Source organism: Eucyclogobius newberryi, unplaced genomic scaffold, assembly GCF_026437365.1.
Source record: "Eucyclogobius newberryi isolate DKJ021-1_F unplaced genomic scaffold, fEucNew1.0.hap1 SCAF_5, whole genome shotgun sequence".
Lineage (NCBI taxonomy): Eukaryota > Metazoa > Chordata > Actinopteri > Gobiiformes > Gobiidae > Eucyclogobius > Eucyclogobius newberryi.
In genome coordinates, this window is record NW_027316167.1 from 33,530,837 (window position 1) to 33,542,999 (window position 12,163).

General features: G+C 40.4%; 1 protein-coding gene across 1 annotated transcript in view; it reads right to left on the bottom strand.

The window, feature by feature from the left end:
• Window positions 1-12,163, bottom strand: part of mapk8ip1b (mitogen-activated protein kinase 8 interacting protein 1b) — an 89,020-nt gene that overhangs the window by 20,408 nt on the left and 56,449 nt on the right. The window contains exon 3 of the mRNA XM_072465257.1: window positions 9,136-9,411. Within this exon, the coding sequence (XP_072321358.1) occupies window positions 9,136-9,411 (276 nt within the window). The remainder of the gene's footprint in view (window positions 1-9,135; window positions 9,412-12,163) is intronic.

Consider the following 12,163-nt stretch of genomic DNA (forward strand, 5'->3'; position numbering starts at 1 on the left):
TGATAATATGGTCAAATATGTAGAGTAAAAATACAATTGAGGTTTTGTGGGTGAATTTTATATGAATACTAAAAACACCACGTGTAATTTTCTGTAGTGTCCACCACCTGCTTGTCTCCGGAGATGTCAGTGCATTGCCTAGAATTTTCCACAATATAGCATTAAAGTTACAGTATCTATTTCCATGGAAACAAACAGGTGAGGTCAGTTGGAAAACATGTTTATGTATGTATTTTTAAGCAAATAAGCACATGACACATGTTAATGAACACACTTGACACATGTTAATGAACACACTTGACACATGTTAATGAACACACTTGACACATGTTAATGAACACACTTGACACATGTTAATGAACACACTTGACACATGTTAATGAACACACATGACACATGTTAATGAACACACATGACACATGTTAATGAACACACATGACACATGTTAATGAACACACATGACACATGTTAATGAACACACATGACACATGTTAATGAACACACTTGACACATGTTAATGAACACACATGACACATGTTAATGAACACACTTGACACATGTTAATGAACACACATGACACATGTTAATGAACACACATGACACATGTTAATGAACACACATGACACATGTTAATGAACACACTTGACACATGTTAATGAACACACATGACACATGTTAATGAACACACATGACACATGTTAATGAACACACATGACACATGTTAATGAACACACTTGACACATGTTAATGAACACACTTGACACATGTTAATGAACACAAATGACAAATGTTAATGAACACACTTGACAAATGTTAATGAACACACTTGACACATGTTAATGAACACACTTGACACATGTTAATGAACACACTTGACACATGTTAATGAACACACTTGACACATGTTAATGAACACACTTGACACATGTTAATGAACACACTTGACACATGTTAATGAACACACTTGACACATGTTAATGAACACACTTGACACATGTTAATGAACACACATGACACATGTTAATGAACACACTTGACACATGTTAATGAACACACATGACACATGTTAATGAACACACATGACACATGTTAATGAACACACTTGACGCATGTTAATGAACACACTTGACACATGTTAATGAACACACTTGACACATGTTAATGAACACACATGACACATGTTAATGAACACACATGACACATGTTAATGAACACACTTGACACATGTTAATGAACACACATGACAAATGTTAATGAACACACTTGACACATGTTAATGAACACACTTGACACATGTTAATGAACACACTTGACAAATGTTAATGAACACACTTGACACATGTTAATGAACACACATGACACATGTTAATGAACACACTTGACACATGTTAATGAACACACATGACACATGTTAATGAACACACATGACACATGTTAATGAACACACATGACACAAGTTAATGAACACACATGACACACATGTTAATGAACACACATGACACATGTTAATGAACACACATGACACATGTTAATGAACACACATGACACATGTTAATGAACACACTTGACACGTTAATGAACACACATGACACATGTTAATGAACACACTTGACACATGTTAATGAACACACTTGACACATGTTAATGAACACACTTGACACATGTTAATGAACACACATGACACATGTTAATGAACACACATGACACATGTTAATGAACACACTTGACACATGTTAATGAACACACTTGACACATGTTAATGAACACACATGACACATGTTAATGAACACACATGACACATGTTAATGAACACACATGACACATGTTAATGAACACACATGACACATGTTAATGAACACACATGACACAAGTTAATGAACACACATGACACACATGTTAATGAACACACATGACACACATGTTAATGAACACACATGACACATGTTAATGAACACACATGACACATGTTAATGAACACTCATGACACATGTTAATGAACACACATGACACATGTTTATGAACACACATGACACACATGTTCATGAACACACATGACACACATGTTCATGAACACACATGACACATGTTAATGAACACACATGACACATGTTAATGAACACACATGTTAATGAACACACATGACACATGTTAATGAACACACATGTTAATGAACACACATGACACACATGTTCATGAACACACATGACACACATGTTCATGAACACACTTGACACATGTTAATGAACACACCTGTTCATGAACACACATGACACATGTTAATGAACACACATGACACATGTTCATGAACACACATGACACATGTTCATGAACACACATGTTCATGAACACACATGTTCATGAACACACATGACACAAATGTTAATGAACACACGTGACACACATGTTAATGAACACACGACACACATGTTAATGAACACACGTGACACGCATGTTAATGAACACACGTGACACGCATGTTAATGAACACACGACACACATGTTAATGAACACACATGACACACATGTTAATGAACACATGTGACACACATGTTAATGAACACACATGACACACATGTTAATGAACACACGTGATACACATGTTAATGAACACACGTGATACACATGTTAATGAACACACGTGACACACATGTTAATGAACACACGTGACACACATGTTAATGAACACACGTGACAGACGTGTTAATGAACACATATGTTAATGAACACACATGTTAATGAACATACATGATGCTGTAATCACGTTTGTGCCACAGATTGTGGCCATAGGATCATTTCCATCCTTTGTCCCACATTCACTCTCACAGACACACTCTCATTGACACACCAGCACACATGGACATTGGAGGAAGTGTGGGTGAAGTGTCTTGTTCAAGGACATGACGAAAGTGTGCACTAGCGCCCCCTTGTGGCACCTGGTGTTCCAGCGGTCTACAATCCAAGTACTAACCAGGCCCATTCCAGTGTAGCCTCTAACATCTGAAGAGATCAGGCTTTGACAAGCTTAATCAGCCAAAATGTGGCTGTCAACTAATAATCTGTCAACTAAACATTTTATTTAGATCAATTTAGTGAGGTATCTGAAGATTTGGAAGCGACTTCAGCGCTTGCACCAAAGTATCAGAACATGCACAGTTTGAAAAACATGGTTCTACATCGGCAAAGACTCTTCTGATCCTGGGTCAAGAGCTGGAGGAGTCTCTCACTAGAGGACACATGTACTGTGCACGTCTTAGGTTGAAGCACCCAGAGGAAACTCACACAGACACAGGGAGAACATGCAAACTCCTCACCCGCTCACTCCCTCACTGACTCCCTCACGCACTAAAAATGCAGCATAATTTCTTCAATTTAGTTCAGAGTTGAAAAAGCGAGGAGGAGGAAACTCCAGTGACCGAGACGGGTCCAAAATTACTCTCCTCTTTTAAACAATCTGTGACTCATGATGTACGTGAGTGCGTTGCCATTGGAAACACTGACTCAGAGTTTCACAGGAGGAGAGGTGCAACGTGGGTAAACAAATGCACAATCACAACATCCTCGTCATTGCGCAATTTTGAGTCATTTACTAAATTTGCCTCAATCATGTCCCTTTGTCGTTCATTAAAGTTGAAGAAAGTATAAAATATATGTTTAGATAGAAACACGTCAAATACTGTACTATAATCAGCAAATGAAATACTTGACTCGAGTCAGTTGCCCTTGAGTTTCTCTGCACAGATCCTGAGATGTAAGCCACTTTCACACATGCACCTGACCTGGGGATTTACCTGCATTTTACCAGAACTGAATTCCCTGCATTTTTGATGTGGCAATGTTCCTGGTAAATATCCATGACTAAAGCAGGGAAGGATAATGTGTGAACTCGTTTCTTTGGTTACAAGCTTGGTTCCCATGGTTACACTGTGCAGTTAAAGGACAAATATTACCAAATATTACATCATTTACATTGTTATTGCCCTTTAAACATGCTCTTGAGCAGCTTTAGTGTCCATATCTCTGACTTTACCCACAAACTGGGCTTAGTCTGGAAATTATGGACTTAAAAAAACAGCACAGACGATTCTCAGAGCAACGTTACACATCGAGAAAACGTCACACATCAAGGAGATTCAGAAAGGAGTCTTTTTGATGCTCGGAGGGGAGTTTTTCTTTTGATGAGAGAACAATGTTAAAACATGGTTTAAACCTCAAATAAGTCACTTTAGTATCCTTGAAGTGATAGAACACAGAGACACAAATGCCAGGTTAAGTGTGAACAGAACAAACCTGGCAATGTTCTGGGACTGAAGCAAGTGAATGTGGGTCAGAGCTGTGTGAGTGAGGCTTTAGACATAACTAAAAATGTCACATGATTTGTCTATTTATTGTGCTTTTTAATAACAACATATTCATTTATTTTCTGTGGATTACTTATAAGATTAAAGAAGCTGTTGTACGTCCATGCAATATGAATTCTATGAGTAAAAACAGAAACTCAAAATGCTGTTTGGATAAAAAAAAATGCTTCTGATGATGAAAAAAAATGCGTATTTGTCCTTCAATACTATTAAGTCATTTTTTAATATGACATTTTTACTTTTAGTGTAGCTGTAGCTGTACTTTTACTTACTTTACTTAACAATATGTCTTTGTAAAGTGAAGGAAAAGTCTGTTGTTTTTAGCTGGTCAGGAAACTGAAATCAAACTTTACAATTAAAGAAAGCACCATTTTTTTCTTTTGCTTCGTGACACATAAACCTCTTCAAACGGAGCTGCGGCAGCACAAACTGGCGCTCTAAAGAATGCGCCGTGGTTACAGTCCCACGCTCGTCTCTGATCTGATTTTTTCCGCTCGAATCGTCGCGTCTGAAGCTCACAATGACACGGTTATGTTACTGCGTTATGTCACGTAAGAAGCCACGGAGCCACGCCCTGTTTGACCCCCACACCGTCCCCGAGAGCGAGGCCTCTGCCAGTCGTACGCGCCCTGAGGCAGACGGAGGCAGACGTGGCGGGCAGATTGTGCATTTAAGACACTAATGGAGAGTTTAAGAAGCTGAACACTAAACTCAGTGTTCAGACTGATATAAGTGTTTATCGGGTTTTATTTACTTTTCTTATTGTTTTGGCCATCCAACTTCAATCCAACACATTTTACAAAGAAAATGTGCACACAATAGCAATATAAAACACATATTTCGCTCTAAAAATCAGCATAACAAATGGAAATAGCCCTAATAAAATTAATTGGAACAATAAAAACAACCAAGAGCAAAAAAAAAAGATTTAAAAAACAGAACAAACAGTAATAAATAACCAAGCAGGACCACACAACTGATAATTGTCTGAATTAAAATTGTGATTTAGACAGAACTGTAACATATTGTGCTGCCGTAAGTGTATTTATGCCACACCACAATGGATATTTTGTCACCGACACTGACTTAGGCAAATACTGGAGGTTTTCAACAGTTTTATTTACGTTAAATTAATAATAAAATGTAAATGTGTGCATCCACTTTTATCCCTTAATAACATTTGTCTGTTAAAGTCTTGCAAATCCTATAAAACACACACTGAACTAATGTTTGGACAGCTTCACAAATACATTTCTACAGTTTTATTTCTTCTGTAAATGCTCCCTTTACGTTCCCTCACAGGAGCAGTAGTTTACCCGGTCGGCTCGAGGAAACGCAGCTATAACTTTCGAGATTAACACTCTTGGTTCACAGAGTCACATGTTCACGAGCAGCTCGGGCCGAGACGAGCGCCAACGGGAAACAGACAAACTGCCTTTTGTTCAAACAGGGAAAACATCCAGAGACGGACTCAGATGGATCCGCTCCGACGTCATCCGTTTAGCGCGTGTTTTTGCTCTTAAACCAGATTTAATCAAAAGGTTCAAGAATTTGATGTAAACATTTCAGAAGGAGGCAGAGGAAATGAGGAGGACGGACAGTTTTTTAATGAAATCTTCAAACAGAAAATTCAGAATTTGATCCTCGTTTGTCCAAAACGAGAACAAAAAATACCGATCCTGAGTTATTTTTGGGATGATTTTTGATTCCGATACTCGTCTACTCTAAAGTTATGTCTGAATAAACATACATAACTTAAATTATTACAGCTTTTTACCATATTAAATGTATAAATTCAAACTGAACCACCACAAATGGATCAGTCTTCTGTGAATAAATGCTCCAAACAAGTCTGAAATTGATGCCGATCGACTAACATGATAATTAGCATTCGTGTTTGTATAGTAGTATCAGTACTTAGAATGGTCAAACATATATATTTTTGAGCCGATCCCAATATCCAATACAATTCTGCAACAGTAAGAGTTGAAAATCCATAGCAAAATTCACAAAAGTATCGTAAAGTTATAGTAAATTTAAAAAAACTTTCCAAATTTGCAGAAAATACTAACAAAATGCAATAATCTGGGCTGTAAAACGACAGCTTAAATGCTCTTATATTTACATTTTACTCATTACACTGTACAAAAAAAGAAAGAAAATACCAGTGCCAAACATTTTCTAACATTTCAATATCGGACTGATGCCGATATTTAGGGAAACGCACCGATATCCCGTTCAGTCTACGAAAGCTGATACAATAGTTATCGTTTGCACTGATTCTTTGCATTTGAAGAGTACATGTTCCTTATGTTTTGTGCAACGGTGAGATTTGAGCTGAAGAGAGTCGAATAAGTAACTCCAGGGACTCATTATCGACTCTTTGTGTTTTCTTGTGTCAGTTATTTATGGCAGCTCACGTTTTCTTTACGATACAGTTCTCAGGAAAGGTTTTACTGGCGTCATCCTGCTTTAAAACTATTGTCTGTCCTGTTTTTGTCTCTTGTCATTGGTCTGTTTTTTGTCTTTGTCTCTTATGTTGAAAGAGGTTAATTCATTTGTACATACTGCGTTTGTTTGTTTGTTTGTTTGTGTCTTTAATCTCCTTTTGTTTGCTTGATTTGGAAGGAAGGTTGATCTGTATCCCTGCCTTATCTGAACAGAGCGTCCTTGCAAATCACAATTTTATATAAAAACAGCTAATTTCAAGCAAACATTTACAACTTACAATTCTTTCAAATAAACACATTTTTTTTTTTTTTTTTACACAGATACGTCAATACTTACAAAAGAGTTGCTCGTTCATTGTTCTTTGTTATGTGGCAGTGGCATAAATGGATGTCAAGATTATTCGGTTAATCGATAATAGTGATTATTTAGGTCACAATAAAGACAATAGAAATATATAATCGTGATGTTTTTGCACAAACAATAATTTTTTTCAATCAAATTTAAAGAAAAGTGATAATTTCCAAACTAATTTAGTCTTTTTTTTAGGTAAATAATAGGTAAAAAATTGATGATTTTAGGCGCAAAATGCAGTCCTTTCTGCTCAGGCTTTTTCTCAAAAAAGTTAAATGTAAAATGCTCTTTTTTATATTGCTGTTTATGTCAAATTGATCGTTTGGAAAGTTTGATGTCATAAAGCGAGTCACGTGTTGATGAGCAGTAGATAAAGTGTTAAAAAACAAGGAGGAAAGAAAATGTAGGTCTTGATTGACGTTTTGGCTGTGATATCATCGTAAAATCGCTGTTTATTCTCAGAAAAATCATCTAACATCACTAGCGGCTTATACGGATGTCAGGATTATTAGGTTAATCAATCATCGAGCTTATTCTGGGTACAATATAATGGCAAGAACCAAAAAATAATAATCATGATGATTGTAGAAGCAAAATTAAGTATTTTTTGTTCGTCCAAAAAGTAAACCTAAATGTAAATAACAGCTTTTATCTGGCCATTTTTGTGATATTTAACTTAACAAAAAGTTTAATTTTGTAAAACCCGTCACAATCTTGAGGAACAGTAACATAATAGACTTTAAAGATTTCACTGTTGTTTGGTCACAGTCTCAGTAATCGTGAATAATCATTAAATTGTGATGTTTTTTTCTCACAATAATCGTTACGCTTAAATATTATATTGTGACATCGCTCGTGGCAAAAAGGAGTTTGAGTAATATCGTTTGTTGTGATATTTTCTGCAGTAATATACAGCATATACGACAGAGCTGCAGTGATAATGGGGCTCAAACCCTCTCTCTGTGGTTCAGGCCGTGCTCAAAAAACAAGTGGATTTACGTGACAAAACACCACTGCTGAGCACAGCTTTAACCGGCACGAGGGCGTTTTCACTTCACCATCAGCAGCAAAGCTAAACGTGGACCTCAAAACACAAAAGATGTAACAGGCTAAACTGTTTTATTCACCAATCGGGCATTAAACTTAACAAAAGAGCAACAAATGAATAGTTGCACTTGCTCTTGTCCTTACTGCTGCTGTTAAAACACTGCATTTTAACCTGTTGGACAAAGAAAATGTACCTTATCTAAACTATGACGTGTTCTTAGGGGTGTCAAGATATAAAAAATGTTGAAGAAACATCCCGATTTTATATTTAGACAGTGAAATCCTACAGTTTTTTGATTCACTTTGTTTAAAACAGTGGTTCCCTCCAGCTTCAGTGCAGAGCGAATACAAATCTGTTCGCTAACACATAAAAATTGCTTTAAATATGAATTTCCTGAACATAAACAAGAGAGAGACTTTTAACCTTGAATTGGCTGTGGACGTCTCAATTCAAAAGAGAGAAAAGGCTCAATCTGGGTTTTCAGATTGAAATTTGATTAATTGCACAGCCCTAGTAAAGTCTATGCAGAAGTGGAAAGTAACAGGTATCTGTACTTTACTGTAGTATTTTCAGCACGTTGGCGGTGACTGTCGGCCAAAGATCAGCGCAATTTGATCAAAATCACCACATTTAACGCTTTAACAGAGTGAAATACCTTTTACTCTTCAAGTACATTTTTTAACAAGTACTTCAAACCATGTACTTCAATACTTTTACTTAAGTTGACTTTTGGTTTGTGCCACTTTTAGTTTTAAGTATTTCCCTTTTTCTGCTCCTGTATCTGCACTTTTACAAAATTGTGCACTTCTTCCAACACTGATTCTATGGAAACAAAATAATAACAATATAAAATACAAAAAGTATTTATACGCACAAGGTCAAGGTAGTAAAAAGTCACACATTGTGAGATTAAAGCGTCACGTTTACCTGTGTGCGCGGGACAACGGGAAACAGGTTGAGTGTGGTGGGTCTTTTGGGTCGGTACGTGTCCATGGTGACGCTGGGCGCGGCGGTCTCCTTGGCGACGGGGAGACCGGAGGAGGAGGAAGACGAGGACGAGGCCTTGGCTTTGATGGCGTCGGAGCAGCAGTCCACGGCTCCTCCGTCGATCAGCTCCATGTGAAGCATCTCGGCCTGTAGATGCCCCACGGCCCCGAGCTCCGCCCCCCGAGGCACGCCATTGGTCCCACGCCTCATGTGACCCTGGAGAGCGAGAGAGGGAGAGAGGCGTCAAGTCAGGCTTGAAGAAAGAGAGAGAGAGAAACAAGAGAGGGGGGGATTATGACTCAGAGAGAGAGAAAGAGTGGGAGAGCATGAGAGAGAGTCAGGCGTGAGGAAAGAGAGAGAAACAAGAGAGAAGCAGGGCCGATAATGACTCAGAGAGAGAAAGAAAGAGAGAGAGAGGAGGAGAGCATAAGAGAGAGAGGGGAGAGAGAAAGAGAGTCAGGCGTGAGGAAAGAGAGAGAGAGAAACAAGAGAGAAGCAGGGCCGATAATGACTCAGAGAGAGAAAGAAAGAGAGAGAGAGGAGGAGAGCATAAGAGAGAGAGGGGAGAGAGAAAGAGAGTCAGGCGTGAGGAAAGAGAGAGAGAGAAACAAGAGAGAAGCAGGGCCGATAATGACTCAGAGAGAGAAAGAAAGAGAGAGAGAGGAGGAGAGCATGAGAGAGAGAGGGGAGAGAGAAAGAGAGTCAGGCGTGAGGAAAGAGAGAGAGAGAAACAAGAGAGGAGGGGCCAATAAGGACTCAGAAAGAGAGATAGAGAAAGAGTGGGAGAGAGAGGGAGAGGCATTAAGTTAGAGAGACAGGAGAGAGAGCAGCGATCAAAAGAGAGAGAGGGGAGAGAAGGTGAGGAGAGAGGGAGAAAGAGAGAGAGAGAGAGAGAGAGAGAGAGGCATTAAGTTAGAGAGACTGGAGAGAGAGCAGCGATCAAAAGAGAGAGAGGGGAGAGAAGGTGAGGAGAGAGGGAGAAAGAGAGAGAGAGTCTGATGTTGTGTTGTTGCTTTTTTGTAAACTCAAATGTGTTCTTCATTTTATTTTAAAATGTTAATATTGTGTTTGATTATTAAAAAACAAACTGACTGAGGCGTGTCTGAGTTTAAATCACTGCAAAGACGATATCTTCATTTAAGTGTCATTATTTTACGCAGCTGAAACAACACTTTAAATCAGATTAGAATCGCTCCTGTAGCACTCCTGTAGCACTCCTGTAGCACTCCTGTTGCACTCCTGTAGCACTCCTGTAGCACTCCTGTTGCACTGCTGTAGCACTCCTGTAGCACTCATGTAGCACTGCTGTAGCACTCCTGTAGCACTCCTGTTGCACTCCTGTAGCACTCCTGTAGCACTCCTGTAGCACTGCTGTAGCACTGCTGTAGCACTCCTGTAGCACTCCTGTAGCACTACTGTTGCACTCCTGTAGCACTGCTGTAGCACTCCTGTAGCACTCCTGTAGCACTCCTGTAGCACTGCTGTTGCACTCCTGTAGCACTGCTGTAGCACTCCTGTAGCACTGCTGTAGCACTGCTGTAGCACTCCTGTAGCACTGCTGTAGCACTGCTGTTGCACTCAGTTAGCACTCCTGTAGCACTGCTGTTGCACTCCTGTAGTACTGCTGTAGCACTCCTGTAGCACTGCTGTAGCACTGCTGTAGCACTCCTGTAGCACTGCTGTTGCACTCCTGTAGCACTGCTGTAGCACTCCTGTAGCACTGCTGTAGCACTCCTGTAGCACTCCTGTAGCAATCCTGTAGCACTCCTGTGGCACTGCTGTAGCACTCCTGTAGCACTCCTGTAGCAGTGCTGTTGCACTCCTGTAGCACTGCTGTAGCACTCCTGTAGCACTCCTGTAGCACTCCTGTAGCACTCCTGTAGCACTCCTGTAGCACTGCTGTAGCACTCCTGTTGCACTCCTGTAGCACTCCTGTAGCAATGCTGTAGCACTGCTGTAGCACTGCTGTAGCACTGCTGTAGCACTCCTGTAGCACTCCTGTAGCACTCCTGTAGCACTGCTGTTGCACTCCTGTAGCACTGCTGTTGCACTCCTGTAGTACTGCTGTAGCACTCCTGTAGCACTGCTGTAGCACTGCTGTAGCACTCCTGTAGCACTGCTGTTGCACTCCTGTAGCACTGCTGTAGCACTCCTGTAGCACTGCTGTAGCACTCCTGTAGCACTCCTGTAGCAATCCTGTAGCACTCCTGTGGCACTGCTGTAGCACTCCTGTAGCACTCCTGTAGCAGTGCTGTTGCACTCCTGTAGCACTGCTGTAGCACTCCTGTAGCACTGCTGTTGCACTCCTGTAGCACTGCTGTAGCACTCCTGTAGCACTGCTGTTGCACTCCTGTAGCACTGCTGTAACACTCCTGTAGCACTGCTGTAGCACTGCTGTAGCACTCCTGTAGCACTCCTGTAGCACTCCTGTAGCACTCCTGTAGCACTGCTGTTGCACTCCTGTAGCACTGCTGTAGCACTCCTGTAGCACTGCTGTAGCACTGCTGTTGCACTCCTGTTGCACTCCTGTAGTACTGCTGTAGCACTCCTGTAGCACTAATGTAGCACTGCTGTAGCACTCCTGTAGCACTCCTGTTGCACTGCTGTTGCACTCCTGTAGCACTGCTGTAGCACTCCTGTAGCACTCCTGTTGCACTCCTGTAGCACTCCTGTAGCACTGCTGTAGCACTCCTGTAGCACTCCTGTAGCACTGCTGTAGCACTCCTGTAGCACTCCTGTAGCACTCCTGTAGCACTCCTGTAGCACTGCTGTAGCACTGCTGTAGCACTCCTGTAGCACTCCTGTAGCACTACTGTTGCACTCCTGTAGCACTGCTGTAGCACTCCTGTAGCACTCCTGTAGCACTGCTGTTGCACTCCTGTAGCACTGCTGTAGCACTCCTGTAGCACTGCTGTAGCACTGCTGTTGCACTCAGTTAGCACTCCTGTAGCACTGCTGTTGCACTCCT